At 46.8% G+C, this 27002-nt stretch overlaps 1 protein-coding gene across 3 annotated transcripts in view; it reads right to left on the minus strand.

Moving 5' to 3' along the window:
• The window catches only part of WHRN (whirlin), a 126244-nt gene extending 101543 nt beyond the window's left edge, over positions 1 to 24701 (minus strand). Inside the window, exon 1 of one of the 3 annotated variants that reach the window (XM_081847525.1) lies at positions 22962 to 24701. In XM_081847525.1, the coding sequence (XP_081703651.1) occupies positions 22962 to 23786 (825 nt within the window). In that variant the 5' untranslated portion in view covers positions 23787 to 24701. The remainder of the gene's footprint in view (positions 1 to 22961) is intronic. The other 2 variants (XM_081847523.1, XM_081847524.1) reach the window with 2 other exon arrangements.
• Positions 24702 to 27002: the final 2301 nt, after the last annotated feature.

The following is a 27002-nucleotide window of genomic DNA, read 5'->3' on the forward strand; positions in this document are numbered from 1 at the left end:
GATCAAAGCCAAGAGGAAGAAAGCATATAGAGGGAAAGGAGGGGAGAGGAGGGGTGGTGGAATATAGAAGGGATAAAGGTGGGCTGGGGGACAGTCTTCATTGGCAGGGTGAAATCATCATCACAGTCATTTGCCTTCTACACATGCATCTGAAGGCAATGTACAAAAGAAACAGCTTAAAGAAAACAGTGAAGAACAACACAAAAACCTGCAGATATATTTAAAACAAAACAACAACAAAAAGCAATGCAAAATAAACACCCACAGCGTAAGACCCATTGATCCATCTGGGAACAAAAATACCTTCAATTGCCTGAAGTACAGATCATGGGTGCCTGTTATAGGGGCAGCTACTGTGAAGGCCCTGCTCTAAGTTCTTCTAAAGACTGCTTCGTTGCTCCAGTCTGGTCGTGCTACAAACCAAACTGCAGTGACATTTGTTACTATATATTTAAGATGGCTGGTGTGTTAAGCACCAGCCTGTCGAGTTAGGTTGGTCAGCTGGAGAAAGTTTTAGTTTAAGCTTATTAATAATGCACCTGTTCTAAATGACTTTGTTGTTGAATCTGGATTGTCATATAGAAGATGATGCATGGTGCCAGGAGCAAAATAGTGTGTGGTTTCCTCTGAGTGCTGGGAACCACAGGCAGAGAGACCACTGTTGTTGTGCTCAGGTACTATCTGTGGGCTTTCTACAGGCATCTGGTTGGCCACTATGGGAACAGGATGCTGGACTAGATGGGCCACTGGCCTGAACTGGCAAGCTCTTCTTTTGTGCTTCAGAATAGTAAAGGTAAAGGGACCCCTGACCATTAGGTCCAGTCACGGACAACTCTGGGGTTGCAGCGCTCATCTCGCTTTATTGGCTGAGGGAGCCAGCGTACAGCTTCCGGGTCATATGGCCAGCATGACTAAGCCACTTCTGGCGAACCAGAGCAGCGCACGGAAATGCCGTTTACCTTCCTGCCAGAGTGGTACCTATTTATCTACTTGCACTTTGATGTGCTTTCGAACTGCTAGGTTGGCAGGAGAAGGGACCAAACAACGGGAGCTCATCCCATTGCAGGGATTCAAACCGGCGACCTTCTGATCATATTAGGCATTTAAAAATAATAAACGCTACCACCCTTTTAGGCTAGTCAAATAAACACAGGGCAGTGGTGATCATTAGCTCAGCCTTGTTAGCTCTGTCAACCATCCTGATCGATTCATTGATCAATGGGGCAAAGCATTTCCTTGAAATCTCTCTTGTCAGGCCTCTTAGTTCCAGGCTGCTTAGACCTGCCCATCTCCTTCGCTGTGTGTGTCCCTTGATGCAATGCAATGAGGTCCCCCCAGTGCCAGAGCTGAGGCACTTTACACTCTTTTTGATGGCTGCTGGGTTTTTAAAAAGGTCACTCCGTCCAGCAGCCAAGCGAAGGGAACATTAAAATAATTACTGGGAGATTTGAGTCAGGAAACGAGAGAGAGGGAGAGAGGGAGAGGGAGAGGGAGAGAGAGAGAGAGAGAGAGAGAGAGAGAGAGAGAGAGAAAGAGACGCCAACTTGGCATAATTGGTGTGCTAGACAAGTGTTCCAGAAGAACACTGCAAAGTAAATGCATCTCAAGAAAATAAAATAAGCCCTCCAAAGAACATATTTCATCTTTCAGTAACCTAAGCCTGGCATGGTCCACATTTGAAGTTGCTCAGGCAGAGAGAAGGAAGAAGCACATAAACCTATTAGACTGAGAGGCAGCTCAGGTGGTTTTCTATCAGAGCTTTGATGTATTTCTATTACTTGGGCTTCATTTTGTTGTCTTGCCCCCCCCTTCTCTTTTAGGGATTAGGTGAAGATGCTTTTCTGCAAAATGTGAAATCATGGATCTGTACCTCAGTTGCTTGCACTGGAGTTGGTTGCGACAGTCTGCTCTGAGAACACAGCAATGCTTGGTTGAAAAATAGTAGTCAGGCAGAAGAATGTGTCCTAGCCAGCCAGATTGACTCTTGCTGTATTGGGGATAGATCAAATGCCAGGGTTGGGGAATCTTTGGCCCATCAGACAATGTTGGACTCCCAATTCCCATCAGGCCCAGCCAACATAGTCAACGGTCAGGGATGATGGAAGCTGCAGTCCAGCAACATATGGAGGTCCACACATTATCCATCTCTGGTTTATCCAGCATGTTCCAGCTGTTCATAATTTAACAAAGAGACAAAGAGTGTCCCTTGCCCCTATAACAGGCACCCATGATCTGTACTTCAGGCAATTGAAGGTATTTTTGTTCAAACAGCACTTCTGAGAGAACTCCTAGGCACTCATACTGTAGTTATTCTGAACTGAGTTTAGGAGAGTTTGCCCATCACTAGTTGCCCTTTCTATTAATTTATTCATATAGTAAATGATTGAATTGTATAGTAACGTCAACATAAGTCAGGGAGAGGGAACCTGTGGCCTTCTAGACATCATTGGACCTTAACTCCCATCAGCCCAAGCTATCATGGCAAAATGTCAGGGAAGATTCGAGCTGCGGTCCACCAACATCTGGAGGACCACAGGTTCCCCATTCCTGATGGGTGTGGCCATTTACAGAGTAATATAAGCAAAAATAGGTCCTCGATCCAAAGAAAGCACATCAGTAGGGAAGGGAATATGAGAGAAGGAAAGGTTAACAGGGGACATGATAATTTTATTTGGAACACTAAAGAGTGTTGTTGATATCAAGGAGGAAAATGCAAGATACCCATGCAGCCACTCCAAAAAGGGTCATATCAGAGCAGTAAATTGTACATATAACCTATCCGCTTGTCGTCTCTTTCAACCTGATTTATGGGCTGCCTTATCTCGGCAGCAACATTCTACTCTAAAAAGGTAACATATCTTTAGGCAAGCTTTTAGGTGGAGGGAAAATATATGACAGTATTGTTTTCAGAGCCAGAGACTGAAATTGAGAAAGAATGAATATTTAGGTGATAAAGCTGGAGGGGAGGGGGGAACCACCCGATCCACATATATTTCAGCTCATCTCAATTTGTAGAAGGAAGGATGTTACAATGAGCCAAAACAAGCAGCACTTAAAAGAGACATAACAAGCAAAAACATCTGCCTTTGCTGACGAAAAGCTAAGCAGCCTGTGAAAAGTTTTTAAAAGACTCCAGGAACATAGAGCTCAAGGTATTTATTATCCGCCCACTTGTCAGAATGAATGACTGGAACAACCTAGGCTTTCTTCCCTCCATAGCCTGCACTATGAGATGCTGCATTCATCAGATCAGAGCAGTGGTGTGGTGTGTTAAACCAGCATATGGAATATGTCTTTCACATGCCACTTGATGCTTGGCAAGCATGCAAGCATGTAAGCAATAAGCATGTAAATACTTCACGCCAGCAAGATGTGCTACTTAAGAGAATGAGGCAGCATCACTTTGACCCCTGTGGGCCACCAGAATGGTCGGTTTTATTCATCAGGTAAAGAATTGATTGCTGCCAATTTTAACCACTGAGGATTCTGTACTTCCAGAAGTGTCTGGCAACAATTGGCAACTACTGCTCCGAGCTCAAACTGTGGCATTAGGGACCAACAACCCTTCGTGAACAATGATACTTCTCTCTTGCACATGCCTTGGGCTGTACAGTGTAGACCTAATGTTGGGGACAGTGGTGCAATTAGACTTGATGGTTAAAAAAAACCCTCAGAGCAGTTTAAGAAGAGAATAAAACAACTTAAGCACTGTATCTGAAAAAACAAAAATAATTTTAAAATATTCAGAAAAAAATAAATAAAATCAGTGATAAACTGAAGACATCAACATTACACATATTTGTTGAAACAAAAATGTTTTAGAGGCGCCGAAAGTACAGTGAAGGCTCCTGGCTAATGTCAATAAGCAAGGAGTTCCAAAGTGTAGTGCTTTATTTATCCTTGGCAGACTAGCAGGGGCAAGTGCTCTTTAGATTGGGGGGGGGGTGTTTCAGAGGGCTGCATTCTCTACTGGGCAACCTCTGGCCACATGCCAGGGGTGAGTAGAGCCAGAGGCAAAAGTGGGCAGAGCTATAAATGTGACTCTTACTTTTTGAACAGTGGACTAGGTTGTACACACACACTCTCGCCCTTCTTTATCCTCTAGCCAGAGAAGCAAGAAGTCGAACCAGAGTACAAGGACCTCTTCTAGCTAAGCAAACCATCTCAAGAGTGTGCAAAGCAGGGATGGTGTTGCATGGGGCTCGGGAAAGTTATCACCTGGAAAGAATGCTGAGGGCCAGAGAGAGGCCAGGACTCTTCCCAGTTCCAAGTTTCAACCTTCATAACCTGGGGAAGCCAGCAGCCTCGTCACAATCTTTCCTTGACCTGGTCTCCAAGAGTGTGTGATTCCCAACCATCCCAGCAATTAGGAGGCACTGTTGCTCTCCTCCCACACTTAGGGGGAAAATGGTAAGGCCTGCCCTTTGGGGTCTCCTGGATTCTGCACCCACCTGGTGTCGTTCAGAGTGGACCCCTTCTCCTTCCCACCACAATGGTCTTTGATTCCCATTTCAAACATCAAGTAGATGTGATTCTCCTTTGCTCCTGATGTGAATCTTCCCTCCTCCACAGCTTGTTCACTATGTAGATCTTTATTCCCCTCTTGCTCCAGGTGTAGATCTTCACCCACCCCCAGAATTTTGTGGTTCACTTCAGGTGCTAAAATGTATCAGGTCGCCCTGTTCCCAGCTCCTGGCTCAACATGGACCAGCCCTGGCCACCGGCGGAGCAAGCCGATCAGGTGCCTGGGGCAGCATGCATGCCCTGCGCCCAGGGGCAGGGCCAGCCACCCATGGGGGCACCACAGGGCCTCCAAGGAGTCTGCCTGCCAGTGTGGTGTAGTGGTTCAGAGTGGTGGACTCCTAATCTGGTGAACCGTGTTTGATTCCCCGCTTCTCCACATGCAGCTGCTAGGTGACCTTGGGCCAGTCACACTTCTCTGAAGTCTCTCAGCCTCACCCACCTCACAGAGTGTTTGTTGTGGGGGAGGAAGGGAAAGGAGAATGTTAGCCGCTTTGAGACTCCTTCGGGTAGTGATAAAACGGGATATCAAATCCAAACTCTTCTTCTTCTCCCACTCAGCCACCCTACAGCTGAGGGGAAAGCAATGGGCAGACCGATTGGGGCAGCACGGAGCCTGCAGGTGCCCAAGCCACCTCGTCACTCCCAGGAGAGATGCGTGGCTCAGGCATGCTGCAGACCCCGTGGTAAGTGCCACCCACCATTTTGTCACCCCCCTCAGTGGGGACACCCGGGGAGGACTACATCTAACGCACCCTCCTTGCTACACCCCTGGCCCTGGCATGAACAAAGGAGGCAAATTATTGGTCTACGAAGCTGATGGCAGGGGCTCTAGGGGGTTTCAAACAGGGGTAGTTCCCAGCCCTAGCTGGGGGTGTTAGGGATTGGACATCAGACCTCATTCATAAAAAGCAATCGTAATTCAAAACTGTATGCCCAGCTTTACCATTTTATTTTACAACATGTGCATTAAAAGGAGACCACACACAAGAGGATTCTGATGAAGAATATGCTGAACAATCACATCACGATTATTTTTATTTATTATTTTGCAGCATTTTATATGTACACGTAACACTTTTCTCTGTTGCTGCTGCAGTTATATTTTATTGTCACACTGAGCTTGTGCAATACGCTTCTACTAAATTCTCGCCTGCTTTGGGATTACACTGCAAAAAAAAAAGTGGGTTAGAAAGCATTCTGGAACATAGAATCAGAGACCCCTGTGGGTCATCTAGCCCACCCCCTTGCAACACAGGAATCACAGCCGAGGAATTCCTGGCAGAAAATATTTGTTGAAAAACTTGTTTCATTCTAACAGAATGTACTGTCTCAGGAGGTGGTGGGTTCTGCTCCACTGGAGGCTTTTAAATGGAGGTTGGATTATTAAATCTCAGGGGTTTCAAACAGAGGTAGTTCCCCTTTCTTCATGCCATCCATGATTTTTTTTAAAAAAACAATTTTATTAAAGATTTCTTAATTTACAAATATACATGCATTGTCTCTTTTTTAAGTTGCGTTTTCTACAGATCAGTTTCATTTGTTGCGAGACATAGGTGTTGCATGCAGTACTGTATTAAGTTCAGAAGGAAAGAGGGGGAGAGGAGTGGTGAGTGGGGTGGGGTCGTAATGCTTCTATTTTTCTACTTAGTGTATGTGTGGGGTTTTGTGTCAGCATCACTTGTGTGGGTTCTCTTTCTGTTCGCTTGTTATATTTCCTTTGTGCAGTGGCCTAGGGTTTGGTTGGTTGTCTTTGGTTGGCTGTAGTAAGATTTGTTTATGTGTGTGAGTGTGTGAGGGAGTGGATTTTTTTGATCAGATTAGCCAGATTGATGTGAATGCTGTCAGCGGATTCTTGTTGTCTTGTTGGGCTGTGTCTGTGATGAAGAGGAACCATAGTGGGGTGAAGGAATCTTCTTCTATTTGTCCCTGTGTTAGTTTCAGTTTATTGGTTAATTTTTCTAGTAAGGCTGTTTCCCATACTATTTGGTAACATTGGTCCATATTTACTCCTGACAGGTCTCTCCAGCATCTGGCTATGAGGCTTCTGGCTGCTGAGAGAAGGTGGGTTATGAGCTCTCTAATGTGAGTGAGCATTATTATCTTGTAAGATGTTTAGTAGGGCCAGTTCTGGGGTGACTTCTAATACTTGCTTAGTTATTTTGAATATTTCCTGTACGACTGATATCCAGAAGAGTTGGATTCCTTTGATGTCTGTGGATGCCTGGATTTGGATTGCTAGGGGTTCCAGAGTCAGGATGAAGACAGGCAGTGGGCATCCTTGTTTTGTGCCTCTTTGGATAGCTATGGTATTAGAGTCCATACTGTTAGTCCTTCATTTTGCTGAGGCTTCGGAGTAGTTTTGAGGGTTTGTAAAAAGTTGGGCGGGACGCGGGTGGCGCTGCGGGTAAAACCTCAGTGCCTAGGACTTGCTGATCGCAAGGTCGGCGGTTTGAATCCCCATGGTGGAGTGAGCTCCTGTCGTTCGGTCCCAGCTCCTGCCCACCTAGCAGTTCAAAAGCACCCCTAAGTGCAAGTAGATAAATAGGTACCGCTTTATAGGGGGAAGGTAAACAGTGTTTCCGTGTGCGGCGCTGGTGCTGGCTCGCCAGCTGCAGCTTCGTTACGCTGGCCACGTGACCCGGAAGTGTCTTTGGACGGTGCCAGCTCCCGGCCTCTTAAGCCAGATGAGCGTGCAACCTAGAATCAGACACGACTGGCCCGTATGGGCAGGGGTACCTTTAAAAAGTTGGGACCAAATCTAATGTTGGTTATACTGCTAGTAGGTATTGCCATTCTAAGCAGCCAAAGGCTTTGAAGACGTCTAGGGACATAATCATCAGTGGGAGTTTAGTTGCCTTGCTGTGTTTGATCAGAATCAGTAGTTTCCTAATGGGGTCTGTTATATTGCGACCAGTGACAAAGCCAGTCTGGTCTGGGGATATTCATTTGTGCAGGAATTTTTTTTAGGTGGTTAGCCAAGATTGATGTGAATATCTGTCATGCATAATTTTATAAATTTCTATCATATCACTTCTTACTTGCCTTTATCTAAAAAGTCACAAACGTTGCAACCTTTCTTCATCAAGGAGTCCCTCCATTCCCTTGAGCATTTTGGTTGCCCTTTCCTGGACCTTTCCAAATCTACAATAAACTTTTCAAGTGAGGCAACTAGAAGTGTAGACAGTACTTCAAATGCAGTCACACTATGGATTTGTAAAATGGTGTTATGATATAAGCAGTTTTATTTTCAGCAGTTATTTTCAGTTCTATTCCTAGTGACCCCTGGCATGGAATTTCCCTTTTCCACAGCTGCTACACACTGGGCAGAGGCTCTCCAGGTTTTCAGTCATGAATCTCTCCCAGCACTGTCTGGAGATGGCAGGGATTGAACCAGGACATTCTGCATGCAAAGCAGGTGCGCTGCCTCTGAGTTACAGTCTCCCTTGAGATTTATGAAATGCCCCCTGTAACCTCCAACAGCATGATACTAAGCAGGCAGCTTCAGAGCTGTCATTTACTGGACACTCACAACTTAAAAACTTCCATGAAAAGGGAAGAACTAAAAAAAAAAAATCTCTTGCTGTGTTTGTTTATGGTTTTGTATTAAAGAAATTGTCTCCCTGTTTGAACATGTTAAACCTTGGGCCATTTCTATTTTACAATGCAATTGTATTTAATATGTTGGGCAAAATAGACCCTGACAACGCCATTACCGCCCCCCAAAATTCCTGGACCTTCTGTCATATAGACAATCCCAGCCAATCAAGAATCACTTAAGCCCTAATTCAGTTGTTACTGCTGCGAAGGGTCACTACAAGTACAAAGGAGTTGTGGGACCATGTCTTTAGCCCCAATGCTCTAGTTTCCTTCTGGTTTCCCACATACCCAGAGCAAGTATCTCTAGTAGAAAGACTGCTACTCTTGTGTAGCATCTCTGTGTGATCTAGATCTACGTGTGGGGATCCTACAGAAGCAGGCTTCTCACTGCAGGTGTTTGTCCTGACACTGGGAAGTCAAGAATAGCTGCATGGTAATGAAGGTAGAGCTAATGGTAGTACTTGTTGTGTCCCCGAAAAGAGCTATAGTGAAACTGCTATTGCAATGCTGCACAGCCAATCAGATTTGACATCATAATGACATCACAAAGTGAAAACAAAGGCAATTGTGAGTGAGGGCAAATGCTGTTAGATCTCTACTACCCTCACTCTCAGTGAACACTTTGGAGCTACTTCCAAAGAATTACTGAAGGAGGGAGGGAGACGTAGCAAACTTTTTTAAAAGACCTATCCTTACAACCCATTTGGACTATGTATTCTAAATATTTACCTTGTTATAAATATTGGGTCTCATTTTTAATATATTTGTCCACCCTAAAACCAAGGCCACCCCCTGCAAACATCACAAATATTTATTTGGTATTGACTCAAACATGCTTCTGCGCTTAATCCCTGCAGTGTAAATCTCACAGCAGGTGAAACCGCCTTCTCATTTACTGAGGCGTAACTTCATAGATCGATGCCAGCAGATTTTAGAAGACAACTGCCACATCAAATTCGCCCTGCTTATTCCTGTGGGGTGTCATGTCACACAAACATTGAGGATGGATCTGATTGCCTATTCTCAGGAGGAAGATAGGTGGAGAATGGAGGATTAGGCAGCAGAATGTGCAATAATGAAATGGATATGGCAGGCGCAAGTAACAGCACTCATGAATAAACATCAGGAACAATGTAAATAATTCTGTGATTGCAGAATCCAAGCACAGAATCCAGCATCAAGGGTGTTATTCAGCCTTGGTTTGCTTTGGGGTTTTTTTTGTTTGGTGTTATTCATCTTTGGGTTGTTGTTTTTTTAATAGCGCATTTTGCCCTTTAGTGTTGCAAAAAGCAGCCTGGAAATATATGGGCAGCGCCTGCTGAAATTTCAAAAGTCCCTGGAAAACTGTATTGACTGGCTCTGTATTGACTTGATCAGCCCTTCAGTGTCCTGCCACACAAGAACTACTGAAGCGGACTGATTTAGGCCAGTTTTGTCCCTCTTTTTAAGAGCACAGAGATTAAACGTAAACTTGAGAGTCTATGACACCTCGTCACTGCAAATGCCAAGATACCGCAAAGTCTGGGTTTGTTTATTCTTGCAGGTGTTTAGGGGGGAGAATGGAAGTCTCAAGTTTATGAAAAAGGAATTAGAGCACGTGCACACGGACACACACACCCCACAGTAAGCCCGTAATTAATCTCACATCAATACAGATATTGTTTCCACAGGAATTTGTGTATAACTCAATTTGAGCAGAAGGGGGAAATCATCAAAAACCATCCTTCATGGTGCTAGACATGACAGCTGTGCTCCACCTCCACTGTTGGGAGGCAATATGCCTCTGAATACCAGTTGCTGGGAGTCACAAGTGGAGAGAGTTGCTGCTACACTCAGGTCTTCCTTGTGTGCTTCCTGGAAGCACTTGCCTGGTAGGGTTGCCATATTTTGAAGAGCAAAAGAGCACAGATATCCCTGGGAGACCTAAACCACCTCACAGGGTTGTTGTCGGCATGAAATGGGTGAGTACCACATTGGACGCCTTGAGCTCCCTGGGAGGAAAGTTGGACTAAATATACAATTAGCATTACTAACAACAACAACAATTATTGCACTTCACATGGAGCACCAAATAGAAAAGGTTAACTAGCTTACAAACTCTCTGGATCAGCGAGGGCGGGAGAAACTGTGAGGCTGCAAGCATATTTATTTTATTTTGAACATTAGTATGCTGTCTGTGTAGGACGCGGGTGGCGCTGTGGGTTAAACCACAGAGCCTAGGACTTGCCGATCAGAAGGTTGGTGGTTCGAATCCCCGCGATGGGGTGAGCTCCTGTTGCTCAGTCCCTGCTCCTGCCAACCTAGCAGTTCGAAAGCACGTCAAAGTGCAAGTAGATAAATAGGTACCGCTCTGGTGGGAAGGTAAACGGTGTTTCCGTGCACTGCTCTGGTTTGCCAGAAGTGGCTTAGTCATGCTGGCCACATGACCCAGAAGCTGTACGCCGGCTCCCTCGGCCTATAGAGCGAGATGAGCGCACAACCCCAGAGTCAGCCATGACTGGACCTAATGGTCAGGGGTCCCTTTACCTTAACTTTATGCTGTCTGTCTGTGTATGTGTGTGTGTCCAGGAAGCTTACCCAAAAATCACCTTCCCCATTTGTTGTGGTTTAGCCCACAACCCCAATTCAACGGGTTTTCCAAATGACAACCACATGCTGTTGCATCTGCCTTCTCCTCTACGTGCTGCAGCGTCTGCCCCTCAGGACTCCATACTTACCTGGCCATACGATTCCTTACTCACATTCCCCCATCACATTCCACAACCTGGCACCCACCCGACCAGACTAGACCCAACAACAGCACCTCTCTCTAAGCCCCATGGCAACTGCCACCAGCCCCATCAAGCGGACTCTCGCTCAAATCCTGTTTGAGAAAGGCGGGGAATGGTCAGGCTACCATCCGCAGTGCCTCCAAACCCGGTCTGCAACTTCACGCTCTCACGCCTAAGCGCCTGAAAGTGTTGCAAGAACAGAGACCCAAGCGCCTAGGCGAGGTGAGCAGCCAATCAGAAGCCACAGTGACGATATTCGTCCTTACTATTCCACTTTCAGGGTCTGCGCCCCCTCCCTATCTGCACCCTCTCCCAAGTAGTCACCCAGCCACCCAGAAAGAGGAAGCGGGGGGGGGGAGCAGACAGCAGAAACGCGCGCACACAAGCCGCGCAAAGCCCCCTCGCCTTCCTACAGAGTGTTTCAGTTAAGAGTTAGAACTTGCCATTTGACTTTTTATTTCATTTCCTCACCCCACCAACCCGCCCCATGCCAGTCAGCCGTTCCCTTTCACCAGCCCCCTCACACCCTCAGCTTCTCTGCAGCCCTCCTGCAATGACTTTGGCTCGCCGCAGTCGGGGCAGTGCAAGCTCTGGGCTGCCAAAGGGAAAAGCGACCCCACCAGCTGCCCGCCCGCATCGTTGTCAAGGCAGGGAAACAAACCGCCAGCCATCCGCACACGAGCACGCCAGTGCCCAGGGCTGGATTTAGGTTTGATGAGGCCTTAAGCTACTGAAGGTAATGGGGCCCTTTATATGTCCAGCTGTCCTTTGTCAACAACAAATTGTCACTTGTTTTTGTGTTGTATATATGCTATATGGTAATTTATGGACCTAATAGGTATCTAAAGCCATTTGCACATAACAAAATATGTATTTTGTCAAGGTAATTGTTGAACTGAAATACAATTAAGAAGAAGTATATTAATAGTGAAATGCACGCTTATCGCATTTATAAATTTTAAATTTATTGTTGTACATTGTTTTAAATATTTGTTTTCTTTCTGGGATTGTACCCCAAGAGTGTTTTATAAGCTGGTCTTTGACCATAATAAATTATAATTATCTATCTATCTATCTATCTATCTATCTATCTATCTAGTGAAATACAATTAAGAAGAAGTATATTACTAGGGAAATAATTAATATATACTATTGCTGTATGTAGGTTTTATATTATTTGTTTTTTATCTTTTATTTTGGAAATGTACATCCAGGTTTTATCCCTTTAAATTTTTTTTGGGCCCCCAATAAGGTGGGGCCCTAAGCTATAGCTTGTTTAGCTTATACATAAATCTGGCACTGCCAGTGCCCAGCCACTCTTGTTACTAGCCACCCAGCTCCACACACTGCAGACCGAGCAGCTCACTCATCCTCTCTCCTGCACCCGCTCGCTCCAACACAATGGGCACCAAACACACTGGCAACCCAGATGTACATCCAGAAAATATGATCATGCGGGACAAGGGGAGGGAAGTGTGCATGCCACAGAGGATGAAAGGGGTCAAATTGCTGCCTGGGCTTCCAGTTTGGGGTGGGTGGGCAGTATATCTGAATCGTGTGCAGGCACACAGAAACAAGCAAAGCCAAGAAAAGAAAAGAAACCCAGACTTTTTGCCCAATTTAAAAAATCCGCCTGGACAGAAATCGTGACCCTGAAAACAAGGATGTGTCCGGAGAAAACCCAGATGTATGGCAGCCCTGCTACCTGGCCACTGTGAGAACAATATGCTGGACTAGGTGGACCACTGCTCTGATCTTCTTACTGCTTTAAAAATTCATCATAGCTTAAAAACAACCCTGTTAAGCAGGGGTGGCACATCCTGTTTTGCCACTCTTGGGGCAAAATACAAAGTGCTTCAACACCTGCCCTGCCACTTCCACCGGCACCACTGTCTCTGTGTCACCTGCTGCCTCCTCCGCTGATCTTGTTTCACAAGTTATCTCATATGGAATCTTGCAGGATTTTTGCAAGATCTCACTGGAAATTGGCACAAATGCTGGCACTACTTTGCTGGTGGTGGAACACCCACAGGGGTGCCACGTCAGAGGCTTTCACCATCTTGAGGCGGCTGCTTCCCTCTGCCTTTGTGGGTAGGCCAGCCCTGCTGGGAAAGCTGACAAGGCCCATCTACCCCAGCATCTTGTTTTCTCCAGTGGCTAATCATACACCTCTGAGAAGTTAGACGAGGGCTATGGCTCAGTGGTAGAGCATCTGCTTTGCATGCAGAAGGTCCCAGGTTCAATCCCTGCCATTGCCAGCCAGTGCCTGTCGTCTCCAGGTTAAGAGTGGTAAGACTGGGGAGTGAACCCTGCCTGAAATCCTGCAGAGCCACTGCCAGTCAGTGTAGACAATTCTGAGAATTGGAAGGCAGGAGGTCCTTAAGGCAGCTGCTCAGAACACTTTTGCACATTCCTAGCTTCTCTGAACATGGCAGCAATGTGGCATTGCTAAGAGAGCCCATTGCAAGGGCTGGGAAGGAACAGAGAATAGGAGTCCAGGCAGGACATGATATTAACATTGCAAGAATGCAACTAGTGTCTGTGTTGGGTGTGTGGGTGTGTGTTGCAATGTAAATAGCACCTAGGAAAATGATTGAACAACCACTGCCACACCCTGGGGGTGGGAGAAAAATAAAAACATTCCTGTTCTGTCACACCATGCATCAAGGTGATAGTAAAGACCTTTCTCTGCCCAAAACCCACTGTGAATCAGAGAGGACAAAGCTTTGCTAGATAGACAGAGTCAGGCCCATGGGATAAGGTGGAGCATAAGCCAATGACTGGCAGGGGAAGCTAATTCTGGTTTTGTTCCCGCCTCCCTCCTCCCTGCAAAGCTCTACAAAGGGAGACACTGAGACTATGAAAGAGGAAGCCGACACACACACACTGGGCTCATTGCAAGAAGGCAGGCGGACGAGGGCTGTCTGGGAGCAGGCTGAGGTTGTTGGGGCAGTGCTCCATTCATCCTAATGGACCAGCCTTTCTTTACTGCTGCTCTGAGTTGAGCTGTGCATCTTAATGAACTAATATGCATTCTTCCCAAGCTGTACTTCTAACTATCAGCCACTATCATCCACCCCACTGCAATTCTTTCTCTGCTAGCTGCAGAACACACACACACACATCCCAGTGCAATAATTTTACTTGGCTTTTAAGTCTTTAAAAAGAAACCATCAGGGTTTTCTACAGGAAATCATATTCAATCAAAAATGGAGTGAGTTTCTTTCCAGGCTGTTCGTAGCATCCCATGTAAATCATTTTGATTCAACCAGCAAGAGGCGTTCTAAAAGGCATGCCTTTAGACTGTGGACTCAGCTATACAGCTGCAAATAAAACGTTTTAAGTGTGTTCTAAGTGCAATATACAATGTGACACTAGATGGGGATGGTGAGCCTTATGGAAAATTCAATGTGTTTGTGTGGTGTGTTTTTTTTAGAAAACACGCTTTAAAAAAAGCATTTTCAGAATGGTTTTGATATGTGCGTAGATTCAGCCTGGTTGTACAATGGGGTGAAATGGTCAGAAATGTTCTGGCAGGAGAGCCAGGAATAGCCAGGGCCTCCATTCTCCCACTGAACAGTTGACAATTTCAGAACCTGCTAATTCCCAGTCCCTGTTAAAATGAAGGGCAGCAGACACTGGGCTCTGCCATCATCCAGGAGATAAAGGGTCACTGTGAGGCTGCATCCCCCAGCTCCCAAGAAAAATGGCAAAGGGCAGATTAGCCTGGCCAAATCCATTGATCAAGAGGAAGGAGCAGTTTCCTTCTTCCTGCCTGAAATAACCGGTGGCTCCAAATGCTGATTTGGGCTCATTCATACTTCTTATAGAATCATAGAGTTGGAAGAGACCACAAGGGCCATCGAGTCCAACCCCCTGCCAAGCAGGAAACACCATCAGAGCACTCCTGACATATGGTTGTCAAGCCTCTGCTTAAAGACCTCCAAAGAAGGAGACTCCACCACACTCCTTGGCAGCAAATTCCACTGTCGAACAGCTCTTACTGTCAGGAAGTTCTTCCTAATGTTTAGGTGGAATCTTTTTTCTTGTAGTTTGGAACCATTGCTCCGTGTCCGCTTCTCTGGAGCGGCAGAAAACAACCTTTCTCCCTCCTCCATGTGACATCCTTTTATATATTTGAACATGGCTATCATATCACCCCTTAACCTCCTCTTCTCCAGGCTAAACATGCCCAGCTCCCTTAGCCGTTCTTCATAAGGCATCGTTTCCAGGCCTTTGACCATTTTGGTTGCCCTCCTCTGGACACGTTCCAGTTTGTCAGTGTCCTTCTTGAACTGTGGTGCCCAGAACTGGACACAGTACTCCAGGTGAGGTCTGACCAGAGCAGAATACAGTGGCACTATTACTTCCCTTGATCTAGATGCAATACTCCTATTGATGCAGCCCAGAATTGCATTGGCTTTTTTAGCTGCCGCGTCACACTGTTGGCTTGTTCTGTTCTGCTTGTTCTATGCCTAGAAAGCACAGGTCCAAGTGGTTTTCAGTTCACCCTGCTCTTTTCTTGGGGAAAACTCACTCTTTAGCTTTAGCAAACATCAATCTAGGAAAAACCCAATTGATATTTGCTTTGCTTGAGTGCTAAAGGTTGGGTTTTGAGGATCAAGCAGAAGTCTGGATGAGCCCCAAGGCTGTTGGTGTGTATATATGCATGTATATGTGTGAGTCTGTGTGAGAGAGTGAGTTTGGGGGCTCTTTATATTATCACAATCTGTTATAAGCTACATCATGAATGTGGTATATAGATCTTCAAAATTATTTCTTGGAAAGCAGACCAAGGTACAGGAAATCATAGAATTATATTTTTTCCTTTTCTAATTACTAAGCAGGTTCAATTATATAGCAAGAATACTGAGTATTTTACATAAATGCTAATCAGTCAAGCATTAACATCACATTTGGAGGGATAGCAAACAGAATCATTATCACTTTAGAATCAAGTAAGCTGAAGTGCATGATGTGGAACAGAATCCTTCCCTTGCACTTTCCCTGCTTCCAGCTTGCTGGCACAAAAGAATCCTTCTGACATCAGTATACCTAAGCTACTTTTGTCCAGCATTTGCCAAAGTGATAAATGCTGGTTATTTTAATGAAAGGTCATCTCTTTTATTGTTGCTGCAGCAAGTTCAGTTTGTGGGGTAGCTTATAGCGCCCAGGGAAGTTAAAGCATCACCTATGAGATTGTCAAACTGCAGCAGGGTACGTAAGTTATGCATGTAAAGTCATAGACAAACCAGAACCAGGCATCAGTTATCAGTCTGAGTCTCAAAAAGGTGATCTATAGGCTAGGGGCAAAATTAGGCTTTATTTCACCTGGATTTGGCACACATACCCACACCCACACGGAGCCTCAATGGTGTCCCTCTGGAAGCTCCACCCAGGGCAAAAAACCCCAGCTCCCCCCGCCCCCCGTAGTTACAGCCCTGCCATAGGCAATGACAGAAAGTAACAGCCTAAAGGTTAGCATCAGCTAAGTTATGGTATCTTGTACCAGGGGCCTATAGACCTGCGTTATTCCAGCAAAGGCTGATACAGCCTATCTCTGAGGTAATGCCTAATGCCAGCTGTCAGTGTTGAATGGTGTTCTGAGAGACCCTTTGATTGAGAAGTATGAAACCATTGAAGCTTAAGCTTAAGGGACCCAAATCCCAGAGGGGCCCCAGAACCACATTGCTTTTTTTTAAAAAATGGGTCCAGTTGACCCAATTGAGTGGCATGACTCAAATTGTTTGTTTTTTGTTGTATATATTTCAACAATCCCAAAGTTTGAGAGTTAGTAGCACAGCTGTTTTAAAAGGTTGTTGCAACAAACCTGTTGAAGAAGATAACAATGATTACCTAGACCTTCTTGCTGATTGTGAAGGGGCCCCCATAAAAGTTCAAGCTTCAGGGCTCCAAAATGTAGGTCTGCCACTGCCTTTTCTTCAGAGTCACGCAGAGGTTTGGGGCTCTTGTGCATGTAATTCATCATGGGTGTGGGCCTGGGCCAGAATCTTTAGGCACCTGTCCTCTTACGGATTTTTTTTTTGGGGGGGGGGTGGCTCAGTCTCTCTTGGACTCCACTCAGGCTTCATCACTCATGGTAAACCAGACCCCATCCCAAGGCCCCCGGGCCTCAGAGAAATTCCCTGGAGTCAGCCTTGGCAAGCCTCACCTTGTACTCTCAGGATTGTCAAGACTGATGACAGGAGACCCTGCCTGTTCCTTCAAGTCTTCAGTCTAAAAGAGGTGCAGTGCGTCCTCAGGAATTGGGTGTCCTGCTCAGAGGACAAGGCTGGGCATGACATCTATGTTGTTGGCACATTGAGAAAGACTAGGAGACAGGTGGATTGTTATACACAGGCTGAAACCTCTTAAGAAAAGAGAGAATGTATGAAAAGGAGCTAGCTTTTACAAGCTGAGTGGCATCTCAATATACTTCTTTGCCATGTTTCACTGATGTACCAGATCATAAGAGCAGAAAGCAGAAGCAGCAACAAAGACCCATTTTTGCCATCTCTCAAACGTCCCTTGCAGCATTTCTCAAACTGCTGTTTACGGGTGGTTCTGATGTCTGACTCTTTCCCCTTCACTGCCAAAGATGCTACAATTGTACTTCAGCCAAGATCGGTGGGTGTTCTGGGTAGAAAAAAAGAGTCTTGGTGCATGTCTATTTGTGAGAACCTGGTCTGTAGGGTAACAGTTCATCATTCCTGGCCAGAAGCAGCCTGTTTCTTCAGCGTGACAAAAAGACCAGAACAAAGGAAGGCAGGCCACTGGTCCATCTAGCTCAGTATTGTCTGAACTGACTGGCTGTGGCTCTCCAGGTTTGCAGCCAGGGAACATTTTCAATTCTACCTGGAGATGCTGGGGATTGAACCAGGACTTTCTGTGTGCAAAGTAGATGCCCTACCACCGGGCCATAGCCCTTCACCAAATATACAAATATGCAAAATATGCATTGTACACAAGCAAAAATGTACAAATATGCACCCAATCCAGTAGAAGCTTGCACCCTCCCACTCCTAAGCTCAGGGACACGGGTGGTGCTGTGGGTTAAACCACAGAGCCTAGGGCTTGCCGATCAGAAGGTCGGCGGTTCGAATCCCCGCGACGGGGTGAGCTCCCGTTGCTTGGTCCCTGCTCCTGCCAACCTAGCAGTTTGAAAGCACGTCAAAGTGCAAGTAGATAAATAAGTACCGCTCTGGGGGAAAGGTAAATGGCGTTTTCATGTGCTGCTCTGGTTCGCCAGAAGCAGCTTAGTCATGCTGGCCACATGACCTGGAAGCTGTACGCCAGCTCCCTTGGCCAATAAAGCGAGATGAGCGCCGCAACCCCAGAGTTGGCCACGACTGGACCTAATGGTCAGGGGTCCCTTTACTTTACTCCTAAGCTCAAATGAGCTGTCACCAAACTACTGCTCATTTCAGTGGGATCTTTAACATAAGAAGTCCTAGATAGCTCGTGCTCCATTCCAGAATATTTTGAAACTTGCCTCTGTCTGGATTTGGGGCAGCACAGAAAGAACTCAGTTTTGATTACAGAAGAAACATTCTTCCACTTTTTAGAAGGACTATTCTGTCATCGCCTCCCTAACTGAAATAACAAACATACTAGGATTGTTGTTTTGTTTAGGATACTTATTGAATAAGTGAAAAAGCTTTTTATAACTGAATCTTGGCATTTTTTTCTGAGTTCTTATGCTTCATAATTGCGGCTTGTGCCCATTAAGGTTGGTAAGGCAGAAGACAGGGAAGCCAACAATAGGCAGAGCCAGAGACAACAACAGTTGGAGGCAACCCATTCTAGTTTTCTTCCCATCCTTCTTCCTGCTGAGTTTTGCAAGGAAAGAACTGAGACTAAAGAGAGAAATCTGATGGCCAGGTCCATTCCCTGGGCTGGTTGTAAGTAAGAAGGTAGGCAGGTGCTGGCTGAGAGCAGACTGAGTTTGGTGGGGCACTGCCCCATTCATTCTAATGGTCTGATGGACCAGACTCAGGGCCTACAACACCATTAGGCTGGTACTTCTCCTGCTCCACCGTGATGGAGAAGTGGCACTGGCACTGACATAAATTTTGGCAAGATCTCACCCATTGTCAGCAAGAATTCACTGAAATTATGTGAGATCTTGTGGAACATGTGAGATCTCACCAGAAGCCAGTGAGCTCTCACCTGAAATCCACTTCTCTGCTAGCAGTGGGGCAGGTGATGTAGGTAGTGTGGTGGCTGCCACAGGCCAGAGGGGGCACTTCCCATTTTGCCTCAAGCAGCAAACTAGGATGTGTCACCTGTGACCAGACTCCAGTGCAATAAAATGTTGCAAAATCAAGTTCCAGTCAGCAAGCTTGCTCTCCTCCACTCCCCCTTCCAGTTGATTTTCCGTCTCTGCTACCCGCAAACAATGATAACAGAGAATTCCATTACCACTGAAAGCACTCAATTCTCATTCATCTGTTTTGGATCTTCCCTTTAGGTCTCATCTCAATGAAAGATGGTTTGAACTTCTGCAAAGGTGGGAGTTGCTCCAAACCTGCTGATACCTCTCTTGTCTGTGGGCAGGTACCATTTGGGCTGAATAAGCATCAGCACACATTACCAAACATCAACAGAAGGAAAGATTATTGTGCTGAACAATGGTATACTTTGTGGGAAGAATTAATAAGAGAATTTGTTTGCAGCCTATGATTATGATTATGCACTAATTATGAGATTAATCACTAGGCAATTTTTGAGGATTTTTAGGGTTAGGAAAATCTTCATGCGGCATAGGGGGACATATGGGGGTGGGGGTAGATGAAATAAGGAGAAAGGGAAGGAGATGGATCACCCTGCCAATTGGCACAAGTTATTTGACTATGACACCAGCTGGCAGTGGCGTAGCGTGGGGGGTGCAGGGGGCGGCCACACCGGGCGCAACATCTGGGGGGGCGTGCTCGCACTCGCAGCTCTCTGCCCCTACCTGGCTCACTCACTCTCTCTCACTGCTGTGCGAATCCGAGCCGAGCCACCGGGTCGCCGCCCACTGTGGAGGGGGGGTGCCAAGCGTGCAGGTTAGGGGGCGCAAATTACTTGCCTTGCCCCGGGTGCTGACAACCCACGCTACGCCACTGCCAGCTGGCACTGCCTTCTTCACTCAGATGATGGGGATGTACCTGGAGCAACTACTGTTGTTACTGGACAACCCCTAGATTATTGTCATGTATTCTGTATATTATAGATTCACATAAATCCCCCCCCCCCCGTGGAATGTCCTCCCATCTGAAGGCAGCCTTGTTTAGGGAAGTTTTCAATGACTTATGTTTTAATGTACAGTGGTAGCTCGGGTTACAGATGCTTCAGGTTACAGACTCCGCTAACCCAGAAATAGTACCTCGGGTTAAGAACTTTGCTTCAGGATGAGAACAGAAATCGTGTGGCGGCAGCAGGAGGCCCCATTGGCTAAAGTGGTGCTTCAGGTTAAGAACAGTCTCAGGTTAAGAATGGACCTCTGGAACGAATTAAGTTCTTAACCCGAGGTACACTGCATTTTTAATCTTTTGTTGGAAGCCGCCCAGAGTGACTGGGGAAACCCAGGCAGATGGGCGGGGTAGAAATATTATTATTATTATTATTATTATTATTATTACTACTACTACTACTACTACTACTACTATTAGAGAGTTGGTAAGGACACAATGGTCATCTAGTCCAACCCCCATACAATGCAGGAAACATAAGTAAAGAATCCCTGGCCACTCAGTGATGGATGTTTAAAAACCTCCAATGAAGGAAAGTCCATCATTTTCTGAGGGAATCTGTCCCCCAGTCAAACAGGTCTTATCATCAGAATATTCTTCCTAATGTTTAGTCAGAATCTACTTCCTTGTAATTTGAATCCATTGGATGCAAAGGGCAGGATAGATATGTATTGTAGCTAATGTTGTTCATCCCAAACCAGTGGTGAGACAGCACTGGATGCAGAGTAAATGGGAGCAGGTATTCAGTCAATGTCTAAACAGCCCAAGGGTGAATGGGAAAGGGGGCTTTAATTCTCTCCTTGCCATACTCTGATTAAAAAATAACCTCTCCAGAGCCAATATTCATATTTCAAGGAAAGTTTCCATTGGTGCCAATGGAAGCATTCATTGAAACTGAAATTCATTCATTCATAAAAAGGAATCCTATGCCTTAAAGTAACTTGCTCCACAAAGCAGCTTTCAGATCTCTAAGGGAGGGGGGGGGGGAAACCTCCACGTAACAATAAAATATGAATACACAAAATACAGCACAAGGAAACAGTAAATCAGCATAAAAAGTGAAGTGCATAAACTATTTTTAAAAATAAAATGGATCACAGAAGAATATGAAAACATAAAAAGATGAATAAGGAACTGAAGAAATGCAGCTTATTCCATTTTGTGGGATCCACCCTTTTTGTTGAATTTATATGTCTCTGTTCCACTAGAGATAGTTTAAATTGTTTTTATAATTGTCATAGTTTTATAACTGTAAATTAGGTTGTAACTCACCCTGGGACCTTATGGTAAAGGGCAGGTTCAAAAACCAACCAAGCAAACAAACAAACAAACAAGCCTAATTTTGGAAGGCTTGGGAGAAAATGAAAGATTATTAAACAAATGTCCAAAATGTGGCAATCTAACAGAAGAGAATGCCAGAGAACTGGTGACACAATGCTAAAAACACATGCTCAGGTAACAGTATGCAGGAACACAGGAACACAGGAAGCTGCCTTACAAGACCATTGGTCCATCTAGCATGGAATTGTATGCACAGACTGGCAATGGCTCTCCAGGATTGCTCCCAATCCTACTTGAATATACTGGAAATTGTACCTGATACCTTCTGCATGCAAAGCGGTTTCTACTTTAGTGAGCCATGGCACTTTGGGGTATGCAGCACCATCAACAGATCTCTACCCATAAGACTAAAGGACAAGGGTGAGATGTAGGAAAGAGGTGGCTTCTCAGATATCCTGGTCTTAAGCTGGATAGGGCTTTATGCCCCCATAATAAAACCTTGAATTTAGCTCAGTAGCTAAAAATAGCAGCTTCAGAGAGAGGACTTTTATAAGGACTGTGGCAGCAAAGGAAGAGACCCCCTCCACACCCTTTAACCAAGAGGATGTTCACTCATTCCCCTAGCTACTATTTACATTGCAAACACACATTTTTATATCCTAACCTTCCTTCAAGGAAATTAGGGTGACCTATAGTTGGGTTACCTCTGTTCTATCAACTTCCATGATGAATAGCTTTCTATCTGATTGCAACAACTCTGAAAGCTATGCCAGGCTGCAACCATGTGACTAGTTGAAGCCCCCAACTCCTGCCCATGTTTGCATTGGCACACCTGTGTCTGCCTGGTGGAACTGGGCTCCTTTGAAGAGATGGAAGGCATCTCTATCAGTGATCGGGATTGTGTAAGTTTCTTGATATAATCCCCTAATTAGTCTTCACTTTGGAATACAACTCACATTACTCCCGGGTGATGGAAGTTTAGTTCAAACCATCTGGAGGAAATCACCCTAGTGAAGGCTGAACTACTTTAACTTTCCTGGCCATGCTGTTGGAGTTGGAAGAGTTGGAAGGGACCCCAAAGGTCATCTAGTTCAACCCCCTGGAATGCAGGAATCATAGCTAAATAATCATTGACAAATGACCATCCAACCTGTTTGAAAACCCAGTGAAGGAAATTCACCACCTTCAGAGGCAGCCCATTCCACTGTCCAGCAGCTCTTAATGTCAGAAAAAAATTCCTAGTATTTAATCAGTATCTCCTTTCTTGTAATTTGAATCTATTGGTTTGGGTCTATCCTCTTGAGCAGAAGAAAACAAGCTTGCACCATTTTCCTTGTGTCAGCCCCTGTGGTCCAACAACATCTGGAGTACATCAGGTTGGAGGAGAGCTGCCATGTGCCCTAACCACTAAACCACCCTGCCTCTATTATCCACCTAGACACCTCAAGCAAAGTACTACAATTACTGGAAGTGACTTGGACCAGCAAAGGCAGAGGCTGTAAATGACAGCCCTAGATATCACCACCCTGTCAGCCTGTCTTGTGTCCCACCTTACCTTGACGGCTTCAGCGTGGGTCACCTTGTTCAAGGGCTTGTCGTTGACTTTCAGGATCTGGTCTCCCACCCGGAGGCCTTCCTTCTCAGCCAGGGAGCCTGGTTCCACCAGGGAGACATAGATCCCGACTCCGTGCTCAGAGCCCCCTCGGATGCTGAATCCTAATCCTTCCTGGGCCTTGTTCCTCCTGAGGATCACTTGCCTGATCTCCCCGCGGAGTTCCTCCAAGCCGGAGGCGCCCAGGGGAACTGTCCCGTCGAGCGTGGTGCTGAAATCCTGCAGGGACCTCCGCGAGGCGAGAACGGGGGGCCAGAAGTGGCCAGTCTGAGTGGGAGACGGGGAGCGGGTGGCCGGGGCTGGTGTCGGCAGGGTCCGTGCAGATCCAGCGCAGTCGAGGCCCGCGCTACCGGAGCTGTTGGCAGGCAAGAAATCCGCCTTCAAGTAGAGCCCCTCGGAGGTGTACTGGTCGAAGAGCAGCTGGTCCGAGCGGGGGATGACCAGACGCAACATGGGCAGGAGCTGCCTCTTCTCGGGACCGTCGAGGAGGACTTTGAGGGTCTGCACCAGATCGAAGACGTTCCTCCGGCAATGATAGACGTTCAGGCAGTGGATAAACTGCTCCTTCTCCGCCTCGTTCAGGAGCAGGTTAAGCGCCCCATGAAGTTTCCGCACGTTGGCCGACAGCAGGCGGATTCCAGCTCCGGCCGCCGCCGCCCCGGGCCCCAGCTGGCCCCCAGCCGCTGCGCCGCCGAAGGTGTTGGACTGGGAAGACGAGGCTGCGGAAGAGCACGATCCCAGAGACATGCGATCCAGATCCGCGCTCATGGCCCCCCCTCCCCAAGCGACAGGTCTTGGGCAGCCAGTGGAAGGCGCTCGCTAATGGGAGGGGGAGGAGGGAAGTGTCAGGACATCGGAGGGCAAACTCGGGAGCTGCTGCCGGAGCTTAGACGGGAAGAGGCTCCGGTTTCGACTGGGGCAACTCCGCTCTTTTCACCCTCCTTGGCCAGAGGGGAGAGCCGGAGGGAAGGACAGCCATAGAGATAGGGGAAGGAGAGGAAGAGGAGAGGAGAAATCCCTTCTGTTCTCCTCCTTCTCGGAGCCGCCGAGGGAAGACTCAGAACTTCGCGGTCTCTCCGAATCTTCTTGCCGAGTTTCCGCTACTTTTTACCTAGAGCGGGCGCGATCTGGGCTGGTTCCGGAACGCTCCAGCGCTGCAGGAGAAGTCACGGATCTTGCTACTCCCTCTGAAGATAAAAGGAGCGTCGAGGGTCTTCTGTGGTATATGATCCTCTCACTGTCTTGCAGGGAAAAGAAAAACACACACACACACCACGGAGAAGTAGCGCTGGGGATTTGCGGTGTATGCGCGCCGGCGGCTCTTATGTAGATCCTCTCGCTGAGAGATCGCCTCTCTCTTTTTGCGCGTGAAGTCCTGGCCTCCCCAATCTACTCTTTGTTTAATTTTGCAATTCGTCACAATATATTATAAAAGAATAAACACGCGAAGCGAAGAAACAAAAATACTCGACGGCCTCTCCTGCTTCACACTCTTTGGTCTTTGCAAAAGAAAAGTCCCTTCCTAAGGAGCTGACTGCTGCGCTGATGCCGCTAGAGGAGGGGACGGAGGGAGAGTTTGCTAAACTGTTGAGCGGCTCTGCTCCGCCAAGCTGCCAGCCTGCCTGCCTGCTGGGGCCAGCCTCTTGGCAGCAGCTGCTCAGGAAGTGACGCGCCTTCCCCCGTTGCCAGGAGACGGTCCGATACAGTCCGGCTCAGCAGAGGTGAAGGTACTCGCGGAGGAGGAGGCGGGGCGGGCGGCGGGGAGCCAGGGCTCGCTGGCTGGCTGGTCTACCCAGGCGACTTGGATGGCAACACCTGAGGGAATTGCCTGCAACCATGACCTCCCCCCCCCCCCGGGCCTTTAAAAGCTGTGCGGCAGGAGGAAATCCAACGGATGGAGTCTCTCGTCACCAGCTCCTCCTCCCGAAAGCTATACGAATTGGACGCTTGTCTGCTAAGCGGCATTCAAGTTAGCTAGTATGCACCTCCTTACAGGGCACTCCAACATGGCAGGTGGAAAGCTGACAGGTGAAGCTTTTCTACACTACTTGCAAAACAACAAACAAACCATCTCAGTCCTCTATGAAGTTATGTGAGGCAAGGATCCAGGTGACTACCATAATACAGTTGTGTAGCAGGCTTTTTAAAAAGTGAGGGCTGGAGTCTTGCTGCATTAATTGAGTTCCTGTTTTTTATGGCCTTGGAGGTAAAGGAAGCCAGGCTAGTTTCAAGGAGATAAAGGCAGCTTCCGGGGCAGCTGAGAAGGCAATTATTGGCCACCTCACTGCTCACTCCTAATTCTAGAAGCAGACTGCCTCTGAATGTGGAGGTTATACAGGGGAGGTACATCTTTGAGACAGATCTGTTCACTCGAGCACTATTCATTTCAGACGTCTACTGACACCTCCAACCCAAATGTGTGGAGCACAGACTGTGGTTATAAGTGATGAAAGAAAAGCACTCTGCACATGCTCTCTTTGAGGATTGGAGTTCCATCAACTACAACCCACCACCACCAGGCAATGTGGTTTTTGGGACAGAGTGTCTGTTCTGCACAGAGAAGGTCCCAAGTTCGGTCCTGGCATCTCCAGGTCGGGTTGGGAATGTCCCCTCCCTGAAACTTTGCAGAGCCACTGCCAGCCAGTGTAGACAATTCTGAGCTAGACAGAACTGAAGCTCTGAAGCTTGATTTGAAATGTCAGTACACATCATTTGGAGGGGACAGCACAAAACCTGTGGTTTGTAGCACAAAACAGCCCAAGTCCTCTTGAGGGATTTTGCCTGGTTGGAATGTGTCCTTGTACTCAGATAATGGTTCTTGCTTGCCTGGGTGGAGAAAAGAGAGACAATGTGGGAAGAAAGTAGCCTAGTGCACAAAGCTAAAATTTTGCATTTGTTGTCCCACCTACCACTGCAGGGCCAGCCCACCCACAAGGCAAGGTGAAGTAGCTGCCTAGTGCTGAGGATTCACAAGGGCAGCAGATCTGCCCTCCAAGCAATGCATCACCTGCTGCTGCTGCTGCTACCACAGTGGCAACAACAGCTAGGACAAGCTCCTTGGAGGACAGATTTGCCACTCCTTAGCAGCCCCCACCCCACGCAGTGGCCTATTGGCAAGTAGGAGGAGGTGCTGCTGGTCTCCTCCCAACCTTGTTCCTGGTGTAGATCTTCACTCCCCACTTCTTCCCTGGCGAGGGGGGCACCATTTTGTGTTTGTCTAAGGTGCCAAAATGTATTGGGCTGGCCCTGCACCACTGGCAACTCGCCTCCCAGAAGGTTACCCAGATATGAATGTGACTTGTGGCCTGAAAAATGGTTCTGCGCTCCTGCCCCGGATTGAGCGCAACCATTTTCCCTCCCTGCCACAGTGTATAACTAAGAAATAGTTGCCATTAAAGCTATGGCTGAGCGTACGCAAAGAAAGCTAATCTTCTTGAAATTTGTGTTTTATGTTCCCTAGCTTGGGCTGCTTAATTACAACAAAAAGCTTTTGTACTTACAGAGCACTTTCTGACTCTGAAGTGCTTTTTAGAAAGAAGGGGGAAAGTCAGGCAATTAGCCCCTAGAATGCCGTATCTACAGGAGTGTGCACTGCGGGTGGGGAGGGCAGGAGTAAGTGTGTTCTAAGTGACTATAAAAGCAGGTTGGCATTTTAATTTCAATTCTGGTTGGGCAAGAACGATTAAATGACTGTCAGAGGCTCTGCGTGGCATCAGCAGTAGATGCAGGGAGCAAGACTCCCCACTTTGTCCCAAGTTATCACCATGCCACCTTGCTAGTACTGATTTGGAAAGCTTTTTCATTTGTAGTCATTAAGTTCTCCTAAAGCTTAGCCAAAGCCTGCTTCATTGCAATGGTGGCAATCCCTCCTCCTCCTCCTTCTTCTTCTTCTTCTTCTTCTTCTTCTTCTTCTTCTTCTTCTTCTTCTTCATTTACTGCCCTTCATCTGAAGATCCTAGGGTGGTTTACAACAGAAAAATACAA

The sequence above is a fragment of the Podarcis erhardii genome (assembly GCF_964252035.2).
Source record: "Podarcis erhardii genome assembly, chromosome: Z".
Taxonomy (NCBI): domain Eukaryota; kingdom Metazoa; phylum Chordata; class Lepidosauria; order Squamata; family Lacertidae; genus Podarcis; species Podarcis erhardii.